At 38.4% G+C, this 24748-nt stretch overlaps 2 protein-coding genes across 2 annotated transcripts; one reads left to right on the forward strand and one right to left on the reverse strand.

Moving 5' to 3' along the window:
• Positions 1-876: 876 nt before the first annotated feature.
• On the reverse strand, positions 877-12166 carry LOC132148512 (germ cell-specific gene 1-like protein). Its single transcript, XM_059557201.1, has 5 exons — positions 11549-12166; positions 8919-8966; positions 8346-8498; positions 2744-2855; positions 877-1269 (listed from the first exon to the last, which is right to left on the reverse strand). Exons 1-5 carry the CDS (start codon positions 11847-11849, stop codon positions 990-992), a joined length of 894 nt encoding a protein of 297 aa, XP_059413184.1. The 5' UTR covers positions 11850-12166; the 3' UTR covers positions 877-989.
• Positions 12167-20739: 8573 nt separating this feature from the next.
• Positions 20740-22353, forward strand: LOC132148835 (recoverin-like). The gene is made up of 3 exons (XM_059557570.1): positions 20740-21330; positions 21649-21760; positions 21846-22353. Exons 1-3 carry the CDS (start codon positions 20950-20952, stop codon positions 21962-21964), a joined length of 612 nt encoding a protein of 203 aa, XP_059413553.1. The 5' UTR covers positions 20740-20949; the 3' UTR covers positions 21965-22353.
• The last annotated feature ends 2395 nt before the right edge of the window (positions 22354-24748 follow it).

The raw sequence follows: 24748 nt of genomic DNA on the forward strand, positions 1-24748 counted from the left end.
CAGGATACACCTGCACCATGTGCCTCACATTTTTAGCTTTATGTAAATCATAATGTTCCCCTGAGCTCTATCAGAATAGAAACACACAAACATCCTGCTTAGAAATCACCAGCTGCACAGATGGCAGAGAAATAGATTATATTAATATATTAACAAAAGCCCCAAGTGGTTATTAATATGAAAATGTGATGTCCAATTAATACTGTTATTTTCATCCCTTTTATTATATAATCATTCTGTAGACCAGCTGACAGCTCAGACCACCAACTATTAACACAGTAAAGCATACAGCTGTGGGAATAGTGAGATTTATGTTGATTTTGCAGATTTTTTGACAGTCACATTTTAGTTACAGTGTTTTACTGTGTCTATGTGAGTATTAATATGAGTGTTAATTATGAGCATTTTCAGGTTAATTATTCTTTTAATCTTTTAATAAGAAACGCTATATGCTTGAATCACACATTAGGTAAAATTGACTTGATTTGCTTCCACCAAAGGCAGAACTAATCCAGAAACCTACGCTTACACCCGTAAGAGACTGAGCCATTTCACTCATCCTACAACAAGTGCATCTACAAGATGGTTGGCATTGACACAAGTCTGTAATAAATGTGGCACTGGAGCGTGTCTTGGCACTGAAATCTTGGTCCAGAAGATGGCGTCCTTACCTCACTGTGGGTCGGCTTGAAAAATTCACCACCAGCCATTTTTTATTTATTTATTTTTTGTAAAAAGAAGTACAAATTCAAGATTTTGTCAAAGTTGTTGTTTTCTATTAAGAAACGTCAGACTTATTTTTAAATTCCGAAGCTTCCTTTAAACCTCGGTCATCAGCATCAGGTTCACAATAGCACAGCGAGTTTAACCAGAACAGAAGCAGCACTGCTAAATAATTTAGTTCAGTTCATATCCTGCTCTGTTGATCAAAGCCCTATGATGTGTGATATAAATGCACAAAGAAATGTCTGTGGTTTTGCCATGAATATTCAGCAGTATTCTCTGTCCCAGTTGTCCAGTATTGTGGGGTTGAAACAGGATGGTTCGTTGCCATTCACATACAGGGCAGCGTGTTGGTCCGCTTGCTCCTGCAATGAAGTGATGTACCACAAGTCCTCTGGCATGTCCAGCTCCAGGATCTTCTGCTTGATGCGCAGTTTCTTCTCAATGGTCCTCCTCTTGAACTTAAACTCAATGATGGTTTTGGTGTAATGGTTTAGAACTGTGACCGCTGAGCCCATGCAGGTGCCAAATGAGCCCCAGGCCAGACTGACAGAGAGAGTAGAGGAGCGTGATAAATTATCATTCTATTTTTACATTCAATTAAATCATTTATTGTGATATTACTGAGATATATAGTTAATGCACAACATTTACAAGGGAACGTGCATATTTATGGTACTTTCACAGTTTCTTGAAGGTTTTTACCATATTAATAATCTTGATTTTATGTTTTATTGTTTTGTACTGAATTTGAATGGTCCAGTGGCATGACAATTTTAAGAATGATTATCCTTTTTTATAAGTAGTTAAATACCAAGTATTCAGGTTAAATAAAGTAACTGTTTGTTTGTACTATATGACAGGTCCTGAACAGCATGTGGGATTGTTCTGCATGTTGTGCATTTTTTAATTTTCCTGAAGGTGCCGCTATAGCAACATAGTGATTTTCACACACACACACACACACACACACACACACACACACACACACACACACACACACTGTCTGGTGCACTTTTCTTGTAGAGACTCCCCATAGGCGTAAATGGTTTTTATACTGTACACACTGTATTTTCTATCACCCTATACATCAACCCTACACCTAAACCTACCCCCCACAGGAAACTTTCTGCATTTCTATAATCTCAAAAAACCTCATTCTGTTTGACGTATAAGCTTTTGTCCCAATGAGTTGGAGTTTATTCAGGTCCTGTATAAAAAACTTGCACGCACACACACACACACACACACACACACACACACACACACACACACACGCACACACACGCACACACACGCACACACACACACACACACACACACACACACACACACACACACACACACACACACATACACACACACATACATCTTAACTACACGTGGGTGACAGTACACCCCGATATGAATAAATAAAACAATAAAAACAGTTAACTAAACAATTACTCTTGCAGAAAAATGCAAGATAAATATATAAGAAAATTTCATTACTGTATAGAGTATATTCAGTATGTAAAAATTAAAATATCACATACAATTAGAAAATGTGCTATGTTTACGGTTGTATTCATTCATTCACATACTTTTTTTGCAGTGGTTACTATTTTTCATAGTGTGATGTTTGATGAATTGTGTTAAAACCAGTCAGTTTGGTCTGCAAACATAATAATAAATATGAATTATAATAATAGTATATGGAACCCACAATAATATTAATAATTGCCCGTTTTTTGATAGTTATAAAAAAGATTTTTTTTTTTATGCATATGAGATTTCAAGGATATTTTAACCACACAACTAGGAAATGTTCTCATATCTTGTCAGCTTAATAATAATTCAGAAACAGTTTGAATTTGAATTTGTCACACCACAGGACAAATTAGCTTACCAAAATGTTGATGTTTGTGCAAAAGACTTTTCAAGTCTAAGATCAATTATCCTGCTTCTTCATCTGGCTTGACTTTTATTAATGAACAGCTGCTAACAAACTTATTTGTGATGTGCCATTTGTGAGACTCACAGATAGGACCAGCTGTAGTCCCAAGTCTTAGGTCTCCAGTCTTCTGGACCCATCTGGACAGCCAGCTGGAATGCTGTGGTGAACATCATATGTGCAACCATCCCAAAAAGGCCTGGGGCACAGAAAATTTAAGGTGTAAGCTGTAATTTTTGGCTTTGTCCACAAGCTTTCAGTATAAAGATGATATAAATGATATAAGAAGCAAAAAGTATTATTATTACATTATTGCACCAGTATCATCATTATATTACGTTATTATTGTAACAAATTATTATATTACATTATAAATATCATTAGGTAGCATCGACTAATGGTCTGAAAAGAAGGTAGTAAAACTTTAATGCATGTTAAACACATTCTTCTGATTTTACGTTGAAACCAAGCAAACTTTAAATGAAACATGAATTTATATTAGATTAAAAAACCCAAAAGTGAATAGGCTATTTCAGAAGCCTCCACGCTGCCTGCTAGCATGCATAAGCATCATGTGGCAGGTGCTGCTGTGCATTGAGTGTGTTGGTGAGCATTCCTACAATCATCAGGATTAGTGCAAAATAGGGGGAGGGAGGATGGTCATGTACCAAAACCACTAACCCCCTCACCAATCCGATTACAGCACAAACCACCAAATCCCCACACTGTTGGGACAGATCGCTCATTCAGACCAGAGCAGACAGGCAGCTACCGCTCACCCACCCCCGCACACATTCACTGCAAAACATCTTTTTCTTATACAAACCCGATTCCAAAAAAGTTGGGACACTGTACAAATTGAATAAAAACAGAATGCAATGATGTGGAAGTTTCAAATTTCTATATTTTATAAAGAAAACAACATAGATGACATATCAAAAGTTTAAACTGAGAAAATGTATCATTTTTAGGGAAATATAAGTTGATTTAAAATTTCATGGCATCAACACAGCTCAAAAAAGTTGAGACAAGGCAATGTTTACCACTGTGTGGCATCCCCTCTTCTTTTTATAACAGTCTGCAAATGTCTGGGGACTGAGGAGACAAGTTGCTCAAGTTTAGGCATAGGAACGTTGTCCCATTCTTGTGTAATACAGGCTTCTAGTTGATCAACTGTCTTAGGTCTTCTTTGTCATATCTTCCTATTAATGATGCACCAAATGTTTTCTATGGGTGAAAGATCTGGACTGCAGGCTGGCCATTTCAGTACCCGGATCCTTCTACGCAGCCATGATGTTGTAATTGATGCAATGTGTGGTCTGGCATTGTCATGTTGGAAAATGCAAGGTCTTCCCTGAAAGAGACGACGTCTGGATGGGAGCAAATGTTGTTCTAGAATTTTGATACACCTTTTAGCAATGATGGTGCCTTTCCAGATGTGTAAGCTGCCCATGCCACACGCACTAATGCAACCCCATACCATCAGAGATGCAGGCTTCTGAACTGAGCGCTGATAACTTGGGTTGTCCTTGTCCTCTTTAGTCCGGATGACATGGCGTCCCAGCTTTCCAAAAAGAACTTCAAATTTTCATTCGTCTGACCACAGAACATTTTTCCACTTTGCCACAGTCCATTTTAAATGAGCCTTGGCCCAGAGAAAATGCCTGCGCTTCTGGATCAATTTTAGATTTTAGATATGATTGTGTTCACCAACAATGTTTTCTGGAAGTATTCCTGAGCCCATGTTGTGATTTCCATTACAGTAGTATTCCTGTATGTGATGCAGTGTCGTCTGAGGGCCGAAGATCACGGGCATCCAGTATGGTTTTCCGGCCTGGATCCTTACACAGAGATTGTTCCAGATTCTCTGAATCTTTGGATGATATTATGCACTGTAGATGATGATAACTTCAAACTCTTTGCAAGTGTTTCTCTGAGAAACTCCTTTCTGATATTGCTCCACTATTTTTCGCCGCAGCATTGGGGGAATTGGTGATCCTCTGCCCATCTTGACTTCTGAGAGACACTGCCACTCTGAGAGGCTCTTTTTATACCCAATCATGTTGCCAATTGACCTAATAAACTGCAAATTGGTCCTCCAGCTGTTCCTCATATGTACATTTAACTTATTGCTACCTGTCCCAACTTTTTTAGAATGTGTGGCTCTCATGAAATCCAAAATGAGCCAATATTTGGTATGACATTTCAAAATGTCTCACTTTCAACATTTGATATGTTATCTATATTCTATTGTGAATAAAATATAAGTTTATGAGATTAGTAAATTATTCCATTCCTTTTTTACCCACAATTTGTACAGTGTCCCAACTTTTTTGGAATCGGGTTTGTATAATATAATAATAATAATTACATTTTTCTTTATTTCTTGCTTGTTTTTCAGTACAAAATATTGTAATATTTGCTTTACTCACAAAAAATCTAATAAAACAAAAGTTTTTTTATCTCCATAGAATATACAGTATATGCTTAAAGGTGCACTGTGTAATTTTTAGTGGCATCTAGCGGTGAGGTTGCTAATTGCAACCAACTGCTCAGTCCCCCGCTCAGCCCTCCCTTAAAGGGTTAGTTCATCCAAAAATGAAAATTATGTCATTAATAACTTACCCTCATGTTGTTTCAAACCCGTAAGACCTCCGTTTATCTTCTCAACACAGTTTAAGATATTTTAGATTTAGTCCGAGAGCTCTCAGTCCCTCCATTGAAGCTGTGTGTACGGTCTACTGTCCATGTCCAGAAAGGTAAGAAAAACATCATCAAAGTAGTCCATGTGACATCAGAGGGTCAGTTAGAATTTGCATCGAAAATACATTTTGATCCAAAAATAGCAAAAACTACGACTTTATTCAGCATTGTCTTCTCTTCTGGGTCTGTTGTGAGCGAGTTCAAAACACTGCAGTTTAGTGATATCCGGTTCGCGAACTAATCATTAGATTTAACTGGTTCTTCTTGAAGCATTAATCCACAAATGACTTAAGCTGTTAACTGTTTTAATGTGGCTGACACTCACTCAGTTCAAACAAACCAATATCCTGGAGTAATTCATTTACTCAAACAGTACACTGACTGAACTGCTGTGAAGAGAGAACTGAAGATGAACACAGAGCCGAGCCAGATAACAAACAAAAGATTGACTCTTTCACGAGTAAAGAACTTGTTGCATCGGTTTTCGGATCACCAGTAGTGATGGGAAGTTCGCTTCTTTTCCGTGAATTGGTTCTTTCGGACAGTTCGATTCAATAAACCTGTTGAAAAAAAACTCTTTTGCAATCGACGTAATGACATAATTGCGATGATTGCCCTTCATTCAAGACTCCGGGATATTGGTTTATTTTAACTCATAGGGAGTGTCATCCACGTTAAAAAAGTTTACAACTTAAGTAATTTGTGGATTAATGCATATTGGAGACGTGAACCATTTCAAACGATTCAGTTCAATTTGGTGAACTGGTTCAAAAAGATCCGGTTACATTGAGTGATTCGTTGGTGAACCGGATATCACAAACTGCTTTGTTTTGAACTCTCTCACAACAGACCCGGAAGAGAAGACAATGATGAATAATGTCGTAGTTTTTGCTATTTTTGGACCAAAATGTATTTTCGATGCTTCAACAAATTCTAACTGACCCTTTGATGTCACATGGACTACTTTGATGATGTTTTTCTTACCTTTCTGGACATGGACAGTATACCGTACACACAGCTTCAATGGAGTGTCTGAGAGCTCTCGGACTAAATCTAAAATATCTTAAACTGTGTCCCGAAGATGAACAGAGGTCTTACAGGTTTGGAACAACATGAGGGTGAGTTATTAATGCCATAATTTTCATTTTTTTGTGAACTAACCCTTTAAGAGAAACTACGGTGGCCGACACAGGTAAAGATGTCGTCGGTAAAGACAGCAGAGAGCAATGAGATTTCTTTACAAATGTAAATCAAGGAATTATATTAACTTAATTATTCAATAAATCAATATTATTGCAAATGTTAATGTACTTTTTACAATTTTTCTGTATACTTGAGCTGACAAAAAAGTTTTAACTTGCAATTTTGGCCAGTAGTGGACTCAATGTTTTTTTTTGTTGTTGTTGTAAGAAGCCCTGAAGTAGTGATGGGAAGTTAGGCTCTTTTCAGAGAGCCGGCTCTTTTGGCTCAGCTCCCAAAGAAGAGCCGGCTCTTTCGACTCCTGAACGGCTCTTAATTTAGGATTTTTTTGTAGGCCTTTGTTTCACCAAAACGTTGCAAAAATTAATGGTTTGTGTGCTGAAAACCCTTTCATGTGCAGTGTTTTAATTTTTTTTTTTACAAAACCATTCTTTTGTTTAATATTTTAATCAAACATTTTATTGCACAAATTAACAACAAAACAGCAAATAAATCCACAGAACTAGAACCAAACTCAAGCAAACGGTATTAATGTCTTCAGTGAAGACTGGCATCCAAAAAAATCAGATGCCTCAGCTTTCATGGACTGATCCTATTTCTTCTTTCTGTGATTATCTGCCTGTTTTTGAGAAGATTCTCTCTGAAGGAACCGATGTTGCCACAATACATTAACGTTGTTACGACTCGTTAACTTGCAGTGGAGTGCCGCTTCACTTCATCCCCCTCTCTGTTTTTACATAATGCTATGATCCCATATACTCACATCTGATTGGCTGCGATGCGATTGCTGACCAATCAAAACAAAGTTCTGCCTTGAGGTAAGCAGCGAAAGGAAAAAAACTGGGAGCCGGCTCTCACTCGATGGGAGCCGGCTCTTCTGATTCACTACAAAGCATCGGCTCTCAGAGCTGCATCTTTTGCGCATGACCCATCACTACCCTGAAGTGCAGGATTCCTTTCTGCGTCTTTTTCTGCTGTGTAAAATCAAACAAACAAATGAATAAATGGTTTAATAAATAACGCAGAATACAGACTCAGGAAGACACCTTTTCCAACCTTGTCCTTCAGGGCTAGTATGACACTGCGGGGATGAACAGGATTGCTTTGTAGACCTGTGCAGCATCACTGACCCATCATTGCTCTTTATAAAGTGTTGGCAACATGTGGAGTTGGATTTGTGCTGTATAATCTCATCTTTGCTTTACTGGGGCTGACTGGAGTTAAGCTAGCAGGAGTTTTTGCTTTTCTGGCAAATAAGCATTCAACAGGGACTGATGTTCCTTTGTCTGTCAGTGCTGAAATTGTGGAAGCAAGACATTTGTTGCTTTGAAACAGTTGAATGTATATGTGTCCATATTTATTGAATATATTATAGAAAAGCTCATGGTAAGTTCATGTAGCTACTGACCTCCATAGTTAAGTAAGGGAAGTAGGGTAAGTCTGCTGCCTTCAAAGGTTCTACTGTCTTAGGGTCAGAGAAAGTGCTATGGAAAATGCTACAAAAGAGTTAATTATATGGCTGCTTGAAATAGAAAAGAACACGAGCAGGATGCTCAAACTAGTAATGTAGAGCATGGAGTTGAGATACTGCTATATTATATTGTACTCCTACAAGATGACAAAATAAACTTTATAGCACATACATCGACTTTTTTTAAAATAGGATTATCCTAAACTAAAGGCAATTAACTATAAATAAATTAATAAACAAATAAGCAAGCAAGCATGTCAAAATGTCTCAACCCAAATCCGCTCATCTCTTTTTTAATTAATAAAAATTAGTTACCTGAGAGAGCAGTGCACAGAGCTGCAAAGGCATTGACCTTGAGTCTGTTTATCAAGTTAAAGCATGGACACATCTCTATCACCATCAGAGCTCCACCGGTGAACAGCAGAGCAATGTACAGACACTCAGCCACAATACACAGCCAGAGCACTCCTGATAGAGAGAGAGAGAGAGAGAGAGAGAGAGAGAGAGAGAGAGAGAGAGAGAGAGAGAGATTACATTTATTAATCTTTTATATATTATTTACATTCCTTCTGCATGTATTGTAAACGTAAGAAGCTTTCAATACAAGATTACTATTACAAACCATATATCACATATGTATATAATATGTATTTTAATGGCAATACAATTTTGTGCTTTCTGCTCAAAAAAAAAGAAAAAAGAAAAAAAAAGACTTTGATGTGTATATACTTTGGTTTCAATTTACCACCAGAAAGGTGTCTTTTGTTTTTAATTTAGTTGTTAATAATCAGTAATAGAAGGTTAAAGAAGATCATTTATTAATTTTACTGTATGTTACAATTGCTTATTGTTCATATGAATAACACGTAACACTTGTTACTTACCCACCTCTTTCATGATCTGGTGTGATCTCTAAAAAGCTCCTACAGTTAAATCCTATAAAAAGAGAAAGTTCTGGTAAACATTGGCTACTGTCTCCAAATGTTCATGAACAAAGGGATTCACATTCAGTAACAAAAATATCTTACAATTAATTCAACTTTAATGTTAATTTATAAATAATAAATGCTAATGTTCAATGTTAATTCATGATTGTTAATTATACTAATACTAATATTGCCTTTCATAGGTTCACTTAATGCTGCAAAGTTCTCAAAGACTTTATATGTTCAGGTGTTGAAAAAGTATGTGGGGGTCTATGCCTTTCTTTGATTTGAGTTTACTGAACTACATATTTCAGAATTGCAGCTTTAGGATGCTGATTGAGGAGCACATCTCTATGCAGTTTTGGCTGGGAAATTGGTTTGTCAATATAGATCTGAAGGGTGTGTACTTCCATATTCAGATCAATCTGAGATGCAAGACGTTCCTCAGGTTTGCTTTTAGGGGTAAAGCTTACCAATTCTTCCCACTCCCTTTCAGCCTAGCCTTAGCGTTTTGCACAATTACAAGGTGCATAGATGTTACTCTGACTCCATTGGACTCCAGACTCCACATTTGTGTGCAGACCTTCCTCTTCGATTGGCTAACTGTAGCACAGTCCAGGAGTCTGTGGTGACTTGGTGTCAAGACTCCATTTCGAGTTCTGGGGTTGAGAAGGGATCCCTAGAGGATTGTTCTACTGCAGAGCCAGCAGACCCTGTTTTTAAGGACAGTATTAGCCTTAAACTCAATGCAAACATGGCTGACTCCTGCTTGTGTTCAGTCATTTTGTACCTGTCTCTGAATAATTTCAAAATAGGGAAGGAATGTAAGTTTGTCAGTGGTTCCGCTGGGCCTTTTTCACAGAAGAAACTCAGGAAATTCATCCCTGTTGGCTTTCTTTGTGTGAGAGGGTCACATGCATGTGCTATCAGACCCTCTTCATATGGCCACAACGCCAGTTTCTGATTTGCAGTGTTTCTCTAGACAAAGACATTTTCTGCGAGTCAAATGCCTCACTAGTAGGCTGGAGTGCAGTCTACTAATGCTTCCCAACCATCAAATTCTGGAACAGTGGGCATTTCTTACAGCACATAAAGATGGAGATGCTGGCATTGGTCTTTCACCCAGGCTGAAGGTGACCATTTTTTAAATGATGGCTTCCTCCACTAGGAGGTTTTGTGCTCTGAAAAGGAAGCTATTATACTCTTGGTGTAGAAAACACAATTCGGACCCAGTTCACTGGCCTGTTGGTTTAGTGCTGGAGTTCCTTAAGGAGTTGTTTTGTCTCTTTTCTGCCATGTTTGTGTTCCTTTTTGGAACTATCTGTGGTTTTAGACGGGCTCACTACACTTGGTTTGAACTGTTGGGACTCAGTCCCTGAGAGGCTTCTGACTCTTAAGTTGGTTCTGTTTATGGTTTTAACATTCCTAAAGGGTTACTGATTGCTTCCTTCGTCAAAAATTGAGGAGAATGAATTTGTAAAGAACAATTTTTCAGACAATTGTTACCCCTGGCAGTGTACCCATAGGGTAAGCTTTTTCCTTTTTCAGGGAACCAAGGTTACATAGATAACTGAGATGTTACCGTAGGTTACACTTTGAAGATTAATAACAGATTATTTCATTATTCATCATTATTGCATGTTTTACCATGTTTACACCGTAAGTGTAAATGTATCAATTCACATAAACCAACCAAACAGGAGTGTTATCCATTTTTCGTTTACATTAACTCATGCATTAACTGGGGCAGTCATGGCCTAATGGTTAGAGAGTTGGACTTGTAGCCTGAAGGTTGTGGGTTTGAGTCTCAGCACCAGTAGGGATTGTGAGTGGGGTGAGTGAATAACCAGCGCTGTCTTCCACCCTCAATACCAGGATTGAGGTGAGATCCTTGAGCAATGCACTAAACACCCAGCTGCAAATATGGCTGCCCACTGCTCTGGGTTTGTGTTCACAGTACAGTATGTGTGTGTTCACTACAGTGTGCACTTGGATGGGTGAAATGCAGAGCACAAACTCTTATTATGGGTCTTTTCACTTCACTTCAACTAATGTTAATGTATGCTATGTTAAGAAATGCATTAGTATAAGTCAGCATTAACAAAGATTAACTAATGCTGTTTTCAAATCTTGTTCATTGTTAGATAAAATAATTGTTCACCCAAAAATGAAATTAATGAATTTCTTACTTCTGCTGAACACAAAAGAAGATGTGGGTAACCAAAAGGTGGGTAACCAAAGGGTTTCTGGTCCCCATTGACTTCTATAGTATTTTTCCTTGCAATGGAAGGCGAAAGCAAAGCATTTGTTTGGTTTCTTCAAAATATCTTCTTTTATGTTCAACATAAGAAAGAAATTCACAAAGGTTTTGAACAAACTGAGGGTGATTTTTAATTTTGGTGTGAACTATCTCTTTAACAATTTCATTAACACAAACTTATTGTAAAGCTTTGCCACATTCATTCAGTCCAGTCCCAGAGCTGAAACATGAACTACTCCAAATATTCTAGTACTGACTAAGTATTTGGCATTTGCAAGTCAGTCTTTGTTGAGATAATGTCTGTTTGAAAAAAGCCAGTGATGTTGTCTTACCTATTAAGTCCACGGTTTGTTCGCAGGAGAACCAGATCCCTGCATGGAACTTCCTCATGAGGAACTTCTCCTCTCCGGTCTCGTAGATGTACTGCACCAGCCGTGTGTCATTGATGTTAGAGCTGTTAAAGCGGATGCAGTACGTCTGCTTGACTTTCACCGGCCCCATGCAGAAAGGCTTTGCCACCTTCCTGGTCCCCTCACACCAGTAGCTAGTGGTGACGGCCGAAACGGCCAAGGCGAACGCCACGTAATTGAGCGTGAGAGCCAGGGATGCTCTCTGAGCATGCTGTATACCCATAGTTCTTCAGGAGGCACAAGGAGACAAGTAATCCTGCGTTCGAGGTCCTTGCTTCAGACATTCAAACTTTTTGTAATTGGTGTCTTCAGGATTATTGGGTTTTGCAGATCTGTCTTTTCTTCTCCCTGATAGACCAACTGGATAAATGCAGAGATATCACAAATGACAGCTGCTCTACTTCATGCCTAGCTCTAATGCTATCAGGCTCTTATGGTTTACTCTAACTCACCATGCGGCCCCCCTCCTGACCCATGATTCCCTTCCCCCATCCTTTTCACTGTTATCATTTCAAGGGGCAAATTGCATGTTAGACCTTGGTTTTCTTCTTCCATCTAAACCACAGCAATAAAACAGATTATCAATCAGATTATTCTTCAATCTGAAGCAGGGGTGTTTGCCAGCATTTTGGAGAAAACTTCCCTGATTTTCAAGACTGCCTTTCAATAAACTGCAAAAGATTTTCCAACGATGTTTTACAGTAAAAAAAAAAAAAAAAAAAAAAAAAAAAAAAAAGATACATATAAATCAGTACAATATTTGATGCTGTAAAGAATTTCTTAGATCTGTTTGTGCAGGCAAGCACTGTTGCTTTGTACACGCACACACACACACACACACACACAGCTTATGTGTAGCGCATAAAGTAAATCCTGTCCAATTTTACAGCTAGATGACTGATGCAGGATATTTCATACAAATATAGGCAAACGGCGTGGAAAAAATGTTTAAGCTCTGACAGATGTCAGCATAAATGGACTCTAAACCAAACCCACAAGGGCTTATGTTATAAATTTGCATGTAATATTTATTATTCGAGAATTCACAAGTTATCCACAAGAGAATAAAGAGATTAGCATTGCATTTTTATTAAATGCTTAGATATTTGTTGTTATTTACTCACCCTCATGTCTTGCATGGAACACAAAATGAGATATTTAGCAAAATGCCCATGATGTTCTTTTTCACACAATGAAATTCCAGTAATTGACTTTTCCCTCAATGAACTCCTAATTGTTAGTTAGGTAGTTGTTAAATGTAGAGATTGGGTAGGATTATGGGATAAATAATATGGCCAGGCAGAATATAAGCAACTAGTTAATATTAAGAATTGGTCCTTAAAATAAAGTGTTACCGAAATTCTTTTTATGTAAAGATTTTGCTTTACTCTTCTCCCAGAGCCAGAATTTTCATTTTAAACTATGTGTTCAAGTGTCATTTTATATGAACAGGTGACAAAGACACATCCTAGTTGAGGATTAAGGTTGGAAATATAGGAAAAGGAAGGAAATTACTTTTCTCTCTCTCTCTCTCTCTCTCTCTCTCTCTCTCTCTCAGGTGTGGTTGAACAGGAAATGCCAGACTGGATTAAGGCTTGTAATGTCAAAGAACAGTGGTGGATGTTTATGTAATATGGAATCCTAAGGTTTATCTGTTTCTGGATATTTCATGCTTTGTCTCAGAAATAATCATTTTATAGAATGTAATATTTGAATACTTCTACCTACTTTTTTTTAAAGGCAGATTTTATCAGTCCACCTATACAAAGTACAAAGTGTTTCTGGAAATCACTCTTTTCTGTCATTGCCTTACATAATATGGTACAGGCTGAATCTTGCCTTGATAATGCCTCATTACATACTGTATTAGATGCTTGAGGTGCATTGCATAGAATTTTTGCAAGTATTGTAATTTTGACTTTAAAATTATGTGCTCATGAAGGAAGGATACAACCAAATATAATTATCAAAGTAATAAGAAATGTATAAAGTAGAACAATGAGGAAAAATGAAAGTGAACTGTTTAGTCACACACCACGGCAGAATTGATTTAGTTTAATTTTTACATGTCTAAACTAGTTTTGTGATGAGCAAGTTTAATTTCTACTGTACGTTGAACTTCAAACATTCATTTCAGAACTAATCCTTCAATATCTGTGCATGGGTTTGAATTATAAAGGACATGAAGAGAGATTTTAATCAGGATCACGCTGCCCACTTGATTGTAGTTTGCTGTAACTTCCTGGAAAAGGGAAGCTAAAGCATAAAACTGCTTTACGTAATCCTTACCTGGATATCCTCCCATGCTAAACTTAATACCTTTTGTATTGTTTCTTCTACTCTAAAATACATAATAAGTGTTGGGAACATGTTGAAGATATATTCTAGGTTTTATAGATGTAAAACAACAAATTAAATAGGCATTGTCTGTTAAACATGCAAAATGTTTCTTTAGTAATTTTGAAATCACAATGTCAGCATTAGATAATCCTGTTAAATTACTGAATACAACTGATTACATAAATCAGATTTGACCTCTATCAAGTCAAGCTGCAGAGCTCATATGAAAAAGAATAGCAGTTATCCCTTAATAATCAAAAATTCAAAGAACCCCTATCTTCAAACTCTTTTGCAGGCTTGACAGGTGATAAAAAATATGTTTCATAGCTGAGCCTGTGCGCCCTAGATGTGACCAGTCCAGGTCTGGGCAGTGCAACAGTCATGGGGATGTGCTTGGCGTCAGACATAAGGCAAGTTTCCTAACCCACTGACGCTACGGCAGTTTAACCAGTTAAGATGTGTCAAGGAAGTGGGTATTAGATCTGCCTGACATGATATGATGAAATAATCCCTCTGCACACGAGCTTACTCACCACTACTCGCATCAGGACAAACACGATCCAAAGGTTGTTACCTGTTGTATCTACTATTTAAAACAATATTTTCTATTATTTACTAATTCTATTTTGCTATTCCCATTTTTTATTTAATGTTACAGAGAAACTATACAGAAATGTTATATGTGACATATTATCAAGTGGACCTCAGAAAACAATATAAAATAAAAAAAATGCATTTTATGAACCGATTTACGAATACCAATTTCTAATAGGTTTCATATATTGTTTTTACAAATCAATCATCTAATCAACTCAAAACACCTACAAAGGTTTTCCGAGCCTTCAAAATGGTTTCTCAGTTTGGTTCACTAGGCTACACAATCATGGGGAAGACTTCTGATCTGACAGTTGTCCAGAAGACAATCATTGATCCCCTTCACAAGGAGGGTAAGACACAAAATTTCATTGCCAAAGAAGCTGGCTGTTCACATAGTGCTGTATCCAAGCATGTTATCAGAAAGTTGAGTGGATGGAAAAAGTGTGGAAGAAAAAAAACTCACAACCAACCAAAAAACTGCAGCCTTATGAGGATTGTGAAGCAATGTGGATTCAAGAATTTGAGTAAACTTCACAAGGAAAGCACTGAGGCTGGGGTCAAGGCATCAAGAGCCACCACACACAGAAGTGTTAAGGAATTTGGCTACAGTTGTTATATTCCTCTTGTTAAGCCTCTCCTGTACCACAGACGACGTCAGAGGTGTCTTACCTGGGCTAAAGAGAAGAAGAAATGGACTGTTGCCAGTACGTATGTACGTTTTCAGAGGATAGCAAGTTTTGTATTTCATTTGGAAACCAAGGTCCTAGAGTCTGGAGGAAGGGTGGAGAAGCTCATAGCCCAAGTTGCTTGAAGTCCAGTGTTAAGTTTCCACAGTCTGTGATGATTTGGGGTGTTGGTCCATTGTGTTTTTTGAAACCCAAAGTCACTGCACCCGTTTACCAAGAATTCCTGGAGCACTTTATGCTTCTTTTCTGCTGACCAGCTTTTTGAAGATGCTGATTTCATTTTCCAGCAGGATTTGGCACCTGCTCACATGGCCAAAAGCACCAAGAGTTGGTTAAATGACCATGGTGTTGGTGTGCTTGACTGGCCAGCAAACTCACCAGACCTGAACCCCAGAGAGAATCTATGGGCTATTGTCAAGAGGAAAATGAGAAACAAGAGACCAAACAATGCAGATGAGCTGAAGGCCACTATCAAAGAAACCTGTGCTTCCAGACCACCTCAGCAGTGCCACAAACTGATCACCTCCATGCCACGCTGAATTGAGGCAGTAATTAAAGCAAAAGGAGCCAAAATCATCACAACTAAAAGAACCAAAGACTTAAACTACTTCAGTCTGTGTGCAGTGAATTTATTTAATACACGAGTTTCACAAGTTGAGTTGAATTACTGAAATAAATTAACTTTTCCACGACATTCTTATTCATTGAGATACACTTGTAAGTATGGGTTTCAGGGCTGATGCTATTTCGCACTTTCAGCATTGCTTTTTATTGTTTGAGCAATACTGACTTAACCATGTTATGAGTTTGTGCTCAACTTACTTATTTGAATGATGGCAAATTGAAACAGCAACAGAAATGCGCAAGTGATTAGTTAGTGATGCAAAATGAGTGAAAAAGAGTCAGAAAAAATTCATTAATTCATAAAAAAATAAACACACTTACTTGACTAAAAACAACAACCACCCAGCAAAACAACCACAACACAAACACTAATTGACATGACACTTAGGACAGGGTTGCAAAATCCAATATGCCTATGCATCATAAATATAGAAAAGTCATGCCCCCTGATACTACTAAAGGAAACTCACTTCTCTGAACCCCACTAAGGGCAGACAGCACAGAATAAATGAGCAGCCATTCACACTAGCCCTGCATCATGAACCAAGGATGGATCCTAAAATAAACCAAATTAATATAATAATAATAATTCCTTACATTTATATATCGCTTTTCTAGGCACTCAAAGCGCATTGCTCCACAACAGTACAGACAGCTTCTCTGCTAGCTGCAGATATGGTGTAATGGCTGTATGGCTCACAGCAATAGAGTAGTGTTCGCTATGTAATGTGTTTGTATATGTATGTTTATAGTAAGTTGATCGACTATAATATGACCATGTTTCACTGTAAATCTTGGGATATGACTAACCAATGACCTTGATGCCGGATGGGCTATTTTGTATGTAAACTATGCTTGTGTGTGATTTCATGAATGTTTGTATGCAGGGGAGGTAACCAGGGAGTCCCATTTCAGTTTATGTCGAGTGTTGTAGTCCTAGAGGTAAAAGGAAATCTTGGTTATTGTACCTGTATCACCTATCATTGATTAATGGCTAGGCTATATTTACTGTACATAATGGATTTTAATTGTTTGTTTCTCCCTTTTAGAAAGATTCTCACTGCTGCTTTGCCTCATGTAGATTTAAATGTAATTGTAACTCTTGCCTCCTTTTGTTTTCTTTATTTTGTTTGACCGTCTTATCTGGCCTAAACATGGTTGGTTCTCCTTTTTTTTTCTTTTTTTTTGTGGGTCAGTAATAGGTGAGGTATTGGCTGCTCCAGTAGTATGTTGTGGTATGGTGGTTATGCTTACATGTAGCTTTGATTATTCCTGATCCAGACAGTAGGTTTAATAGTAACACCAATCCTTCCTTCTCCTCTCCGGAGAATTAGAGTGTTGAAGCTGTTTTGTGGGCAGATCGCCGGATTTGAGTACTCCTTTTTGCGCATTGCACACAGTGTTTGTAGTGGTAACGTGCACCTCACTATTTGCAGTGATCGCTTTTCGTAGTACCTGTGCCTGTGAGTGTGTGTGTGAGTATGTCTGTGTGAATAGGCAACAGAATCAGCAGCACGGGTGGTGTGTCGGTCTCACTCCTCTTCCAGGACTGGTAACCTCTCCCAAACAGCTGATCCATTGAAACCATTATTTGTATTTAGTAGGGGTGTAACGGTACGTGTATTCGTACTGGACCATTTCGGTACAGGGCTTTCGGTTCGGTGCACGTGTATACCGAATGCCGAATGCAATATTTTGTTTGCGGAACATAGGCACATTTTCGTGTTTCCAAACGAACATATTAAGTGGCGGAAGTCTCCGCGTTCAGCACAAATCCCGCCCTGCAGCTGATTCTAAAAGGCTGGTGACACACTGGCTGCGTGGCGTGAGTGTGCGTTTCTGCTGCGTGTTAGTTGCTTCGCATTTTCTGTGTCTTTACACACCAGAATCATGCCTGACGCGGCGCTGGCGCGCTGCTACTGCTGAAATATGACATAGAGGGAGGCCGCCAACAGACCAGGATCTTCTCTTCACGACAACAATATCTATACTTCATGTTGATCATAAATATAAAGCCTACTGATAAAGGACACCGTCAACAATATTGACGGCAAAATAGACTATGTTTGACAGGTGCAATATGCCAGTGTGTCACCGGCCTAATGTTTTCAAAAGGAATCACGCGAGTGTGAGCATCATTACAACTAGGAAAAAAACGATTGTAATTCAAACGCAGCTCCCGTCGGCATTTAAACAGACCTTTGCCCTTAATTCCGATCGGTCCAACGCAATAACGAAATCTGAGCAGGTCTAAAAACTGAAACTGTTGATGCTGCACTTCACACTTTGGAAAAGTTATATATATTTTTTAAATATGAGCAGGCCTACAAGCTGGGATTGGTAATGCTGCACTGTAATCATAGTTATTTATTTATATTTTTCATTATATTTTATTATATGATATTGGTTTGAGACTGAGAGTATTTTATTTAGTGGAGAACTTTGCAGCAGTATTTTATTTCTTATTCTTTTTTTATTTTATTATAAATTATATTTTATTATTTATTTTATTAAAAAGTATTTTAAAAAAGTGTAAACAAATTGTTAAAAAAAGTTTATAGTAATAAACAACCTGCAGTTAAATTTTTGCATTTCTTTCCCTTACTGTACCGAAAATGAACCGAACCGTGACTTTAAAACCGAGGTACGTACCGAACCGTGATTTTTGCGTACCGTTACACCCCTAATATTTAGATATTCCTGGTGGCAGCCACTATCTGTCTCCCTCTGGCTGGCCTAGGGGGCCTAATCTGTATCGTCTCACATTATTCTGAGTATATTATGCCGCGTTTCCACCGCAGGAACTTTACCCAGGAACTAGGGACTTTGGCCTGGTACTTGGTGTGTTTCCACCGCAGGAACCAGGAACTAAATAATGTTTCGTGTAAAAAAAATGCCCCTCAAAAAGTCCCTGCTGGCGAAGTAGAACTTTTTCAAAGTTCCGGAACTTTAGGGGGCGGGACTTGTGCGCTAAACATGCTGATTGGTTCACGCAGCATGGGTTGAGTTCAACCACCATTTATTCGGATCATTTTCAAAATATTACTGTTATTGTGTCATGAAATGTAATTTTAAAAGTATTTCAGGCGAGAATATAGTTGTTTAAAACTCAAATCTGTGGTTTATTTATAAAGACAGCGCCTATTTAAAAATGTGTTTCGCCGATCTCAGAGACGGTGAACTCCACGCGATCAGCGGGAGCTCAGTGATCATCTATCCGCCGAGAGCAGCCTCACCTCAGCTAGACCTTCTGATGTGTGCCGTTGGCTCTGATGTCTCTTTAGTGGTTACACATAAAATATAATTCGTTTTGGGTAAATCTAACAGGTTGTCTTTGGTCTGTATTCAATTTATCTATATGTTAAAATGAAAATAAAAAAAGGCAAATTTATATAATATTTAGTTTCATTGTAATGACTGTATATACACATATCCCTGAACTAAGTACATTTCTGCAGCTGTTATTATGTTTAAATGAAAACGAAAGGAGGCAGTGGTATTTGATATCCTATTTAGTTTTATTGTAAATATACAGAGAGGAAAATTGCAGTAACCATGGTCAGCTGACTGATGTTATCAAGTGCGCTGCTGTTTGCAGATTTACCGGATTTGCGTTGTCGCGGACATCACACTCCCGAGTCGAATGCACAAAGTCTGAACTACCGAGGATGCATGTCCAAAATCAGTGTACTATAGTATTGAGAAACGTGCACAGACCTACGTCACCAGACTATTTGCCTAATCTTCCCGGTACTTTACACCGTGGTGGAAACGCAGAAAGCAACAGGTCTGGGGGGAAAAAAGTTCCTGGGTAAAAACGTTCCTGGTATAAATATTCCGGGTAATTTCGGTGGAAACGTGGCACTAAACTGTGTTCCGAAGAAGAACGGAGGTCTTACGGGTTTGGAACGACATAAGGGTGAGTCATTAATGACACCATTTTCATTTTTCGGTGAACTTACCCTTTAAGCTTAAAAAAAATCTCACAATGGTCTCATGATGTCCTGGACACCAATAGTTTAATGATTCATAACAGATGAATCACTTTTTGGCCAACTAAGATTTTGGTATGAAGTTAAGGATTAATTCATGCTTCATGAACTTCAAGTTAAGGAACTTCATGCATCATAAACAAAATGTTACAATAAAAATCACAATTTGTTGTTTTGCAGTTGTTGTAAATTATTTAAATGGATATGCAGAGTAATACATTTTAATTTTACTAATCAGATGGACAATTAAATATTTAGCTGAACTTATGTCGTGTCATTGTGAATGAGATAAGGACACTTCTGATTGTCCATTATGTTCTAGAGATAACAAACATCAGTATGACTGGCTACATTTCTCACCACTGCAAAAACATGTTGTAAAAAGTTACATTTCACTTTCTCAGGATTAGAGTCTCAATAATGCAATCTGTTTCACGAATGATATTACTTTATTAGCTGAGAGTGTTCTTGCTTTCGTTTCAGGGTGCTAATACTTGAATTTGAATTTATGGTGTTTTAAACCCATGTTTTGTCAAAAAAAATTTTGTGATCAAACATTAATTGGGTGGACCCCCTGCAGGACCGTGACTGCCCCCCGGTTCAAGACCCTTGACCTAGTCCACTTAGAGTAACAGCAAACGGTTGTATAAGATGGTGGGTCTTAATGGAAAAAGTGTAATGTAAAGGACACCAACCCAGATATAGAGACCAACACTTTGAGTGGCGCCAATCACGCAGAGTTTTGTTTGCTATCCTCATATTGTAAGACACTGTTGTGAAGGAGCATATCAACGTAATGCGCCACTCATCAGAAGTAGTATGACGTAACCAACTAATCTTTCAGAAAGCCTGTCTGGATTTAAATAGAGATATACCTAATCCCATTCAGCACTTAGAGGAGTTGTCAGGGGGAGCCAAGCCCGAAGAGGGGCCAACAACAGCACTCAACATAACGCCATCCCTTTGTCAGGTCGGAGAAAGAAACGCTGAAAGCAGAGAGAGCGTGAGACAAGAGAGGAGGGTGGGTGAAAGCAGAAGCAAACTCAGCAAATCTGCCCCTTTGACCCGTGTAAAGCTTGAGAATATGGGGAACACCAAGAGCGGTGCTTTGTCCAAAGAGATTCTGGATGATCTGAAGCTGAACACCAAATACACAGAGGAAGAACTCTGCGCATGGTACGCCACCTTCCTCAAAGAGTGTCCCTCTGGTCGCATCACCAAGGAACAATTCGAGGGCATCTATGCCCGTTTCTTTCCAGATGCTGACCCTACCGCTTACGCTCGGCACGTCTTCCGCAGCTTTGACACTAATGCCGATGGCACCTTGGACTTTAAGGAGTACATTGTGGCACTGCACCTTACCTCATCAGGCAAGACCCTGCGCAAACTCGAATGGGCATTCGCTCTGTATGACGTAGACGGCAATGGAACCATCAGTAAAAACGAGGTGCAGGAGATCGTACGGGTGAGTATCACTCAGAATTGGCATTTTAATGCACACCCTGCATTTACTGTTGATTGAGTATGGGAAGTGTGTCAGACTGATGTTCTTGGGGATCATTAAATGAGTCTGTTTGCATTCATTGCTCAAGTTGTACAGTAATATTTAGTCCAACACTTTGGACCAGATGGTTCAAGAAGCTCAGGATAGATTACACCACCTCATAATACAAGTCTCAATCACTTGAGCATGCCTGATGCCAGTAGTTGTCGATATGTCATTCATTAGTGATATGTTAAGAGTGACAAAATTTTGTAATATTTTGCATTCTTCCGGTAACAGTCAATATTCAACATGATTCCCGTCGAAGACCAGAAAAACCTTCCGGAAGATGAGAACACACCAGAAAAGCGAGCTGACAAAATCTGGACCTTTTTCAAAAAGAAAGAAGATGGTAATAACTCATTGCTGCAGACTAAATGAATCATGATGTGTTCTCGGAATCAATATTTCTTCACAATGTCTTATTGTCTTCATAGATAAGATTGGAGAGGGGGAATTCATTCAGGGTGTCATGGAAAACAAAGACATCTTGAGGTTGATACAGTTCGACGAGCCAAAGAAGATTCAGGAAAAACTCAAGGAGAAGAAGCATTAATGGCCATATTCCCATGAGACTGATCAGAGCTTGATTTCCATTCATTTGACACCAACACAACCCAGATCGATTCTCCAGGCCACACACTGGATACATTCAGACACTCTATCCATACACACTTCAGAGCCATAAAGCAGCCAAACCTAGCTTTTCTTATAACACATACAAGACTTGTGATCTGGACCACCACCATCATCACCTCATCATACCTGAATTGCCTCACTGCTATTTCGATTGCTTTTAGAATCCAATCCATAAGAGGTCCAATCGAATTAGGCTCGTGTTAACAGTCTGTTCTCAATCCTCTTAGGATCTGAAGGTCGGGTAAGACAAATCCACAGGGTCCAGTTGCTCTCCTCTTTTAGATCCCTTTGGGTTTAAGTAGGAGCATGTCTTCATTTTATCACTGTAACCTATGAAGGTTTATTTAGGTTCATCATTTTGGGTTAAATAAAATCAAATAAATTACATTACCACATGAGAACTTGTACATATTTAATGAAGAAAAATACTTAAAGGGAATTCAAAGCTCAAATGAAAACAAATTCATCATCCTTATGACAGTAAACATAGTTTTGTCTCATACCTAAAGGCTACAACACACACTTTTTTGTAACGTGCTAAGTTATACACACACATTTATACATACAGAGTGTATACACAATATAAATAATAGATTGATCGCACAGTGTAGAGAGATTCATTGGTCATAACACAAGTTTTTGAGATCACAATGAGCAGAGTGACAGCTTTTTAGTAATTATAAAGGGAGTGCTCTTTGCAAGGTTTCTATAATCCATTCAAAGTGCAGAACTTTTGTTTTTCGGCCACACACAAGTTGCAAAGTTTCGGAATAACATGCATATTTATGTGGGATTCACTCTCGACATAACAGTGATTGACATAGTGATAGGACTTCTGCACTCCCACTGGTTGGCACCCAACCATGTCATAGCTCATTACCATAAAGTTGACCCTACCTTCCTCGATGCCCGCACTGTCCAAGATGCGCCACGCCGCTGATTGTCGGAGCTTGCCACCGGCTCACTTTGAAAATGAAAGCCACTTTGACGCTCTCGCTGGTGGCGGTATGAACGCACAGTAACGAGAAGACGCTTTATCTGTTAGGGTAAATTTGCTTTATCACATCTTATAATTACCACAAACTTTTTAACACTTGAGACTTACCAGTGAGAAATGTCTTGCTTCAGTCATGCTTGTCAATCAGCCACTTCAACCATTTCATCATCAGACTCCTGCTCGAATTGGTAAGGTACAATCGATAACATCTTTTCTATATATTGACAAGTTTCCAGTGCTGTCATCCTGTCATGGCAATGGATGTTTTGTTTCCGCACTGTATATGGTAGACCAATCCAGAACCAATCTCTCTACAGCTCGACCAAATCACATAGGACTGCGTCATCTGACCAATCACAGGAGTGAGGGCTCACGGAAAGGAGGGGTTTAGAGAGACAGATTCTTTGAACTGCTTCGCATGAGTCATTTATGAATCATTTAGAAATGAGGTAAAAATCTATTTATTGAGAAAACTAACACGTTTTTTGACCTTGCATGCATGTAATCCTATTTTAGGAGACCCATAAAACAATATTAGCAACCTTAAAAATGCCATAATAGAGGCACCTTAAGACTAGAGCACCCTCACTAATTTCAGAAGCATCTTCAGTGATTTATTTCTGGAACCAGGCCTGGCTGATATGCTTTCACTGCATAATTATATACAAAACAAAAAAATACAAATGCACTTAAAATAAAATAATGAAATAAATGCATATTACAATAAGCAATTAACTCAAATAAGTATTAAATAATAAAATAAATAACTAGAGAAGGCTGACTATAATCCGCTTGCTTCCATATAGTGGGATAATCCTACTCATCACCTGAATTAAAAAAGCCCTTCTGATCTTCAATGATGCAAGGACAATATCTGAGTGAGAGCAGAGCCAATTCATAAGAGAACACTGTTTCTGACACTTAAGTCTGGTTGCGAGTGGAGAGATTTGTGCTTGCGCATTACATGGACGCACTATCAAGTTGCATTACGAAATTTCGTCATTAAGATAACTTGATAGAGGCTGCCTAAAATGAAGTATATAGAAGAGAAGAAAGACTCCCTAGGTAGCTGCCTACTGCCCATGTCAGGATCTGCAACTGCCAGATGTGATGAGAAATAAAAAATAAACAACAAGCTAATCACAAGTCATCTGGTGGGGGGCACCTGGGGTACTACCCTCCCCTGGGGTTAAGGTGGTAGATAAATATATTTTGAACTGATTTTCAATGGAAGTAACTGGTAATATCATGCAACCACCACTTTCAGAAAGTTACTGAACTACTTTTGTACACGATATTATCACACAAAAACAAAGCTGTCTCAAAAAGGATATTTAGCTGGACCTTTAATTAGCTTATCAAGTTCAGAGTAAGATTAGTGTCTTGAGTCTCTAATCAAGTATAGATTTACTAAACTTGAATACTAGAAAGAGGTCTCACACAGAGTGTATCTTTATCATGTTGACGCTTCTTACAGCCAAAGCTCTAAGGACAAGCTTGAAACACAGGGGCTTACCTCTTTCTTTTCTTTAAGCCGTCTTTGGCTCAGGCTAATACATGGCCTGGTTTCAGCACCAGGACAGTGAGCTGCAAAATAATGGTCAGACCACTGCAGTGGAAAACAGAGGCTAAAAGGTCACCCGAGAGGCTCATTATTACTGTAGTAGTGTTGGATTAAATTGACCTAAAGGAAGTCTTGTTCAT

This window comes from Carassius carassius, chromosome 9 (genome assembly GCF_963082965.1).
Source record: "Carassius carassius chromosome 9, fCarCar2.1, whole genome shotgun sequence".
In the NCBI taxonomy this organism is placed as follows: Eukaryota; Metazoa; Chordata; class Actinopteri; order Cypriniformes; family Cyprinidae; genus Carassius; species Carassius carassius.

Excerpts from the sequence above, each read along its gene's own strand:
- LOC132148512 (XM_059557201.1), bottom strand. The coding sequence starts at position 11,849 with ATGGGTATACAGCATGCTCAGAGAGCATCCCTGGCTCTCACGCTCAAT. Across the intron at positions 8,499-8,918 it reads CACACCAGATCATGAAAGAG|GAGTGCTCTGGCTGTGTATT; the intron begins GTGGGTAAGTAA and ends TCTCTCTATCAG. Across the intron at positions 2,856-8,345 it reads TCTGTGCACTGCTCTCTCAG|GCCTTTTTGGGATGGTTGCA; the intron begins GTAACTAATTTT and ends TCTGTGCCCCAG.
- LOC132148835 (XM_059557570.1), top strand. The coding sequence starts at position 20,950 with ATGGGGAACACCAAGAGCGGTGCTTTGTCCAAAGAGATTCTGGATGAT. Across the intron at positions 21,331-21,648 it reads AGGTGCAGGAGATCGTACGG|TCAATATTCAACATGATTCC; the intron begins GTGAGTATCACT and ends TTCCGGTAACAG. Across the intron at positions 21,761-21,845 it reads TTTCAAAAAGAAAGAAGATG|ATAAGATTGGAGAGGGGGAA; the intron begins GTAATAACTCAT and ends TTGTCTTCATAG.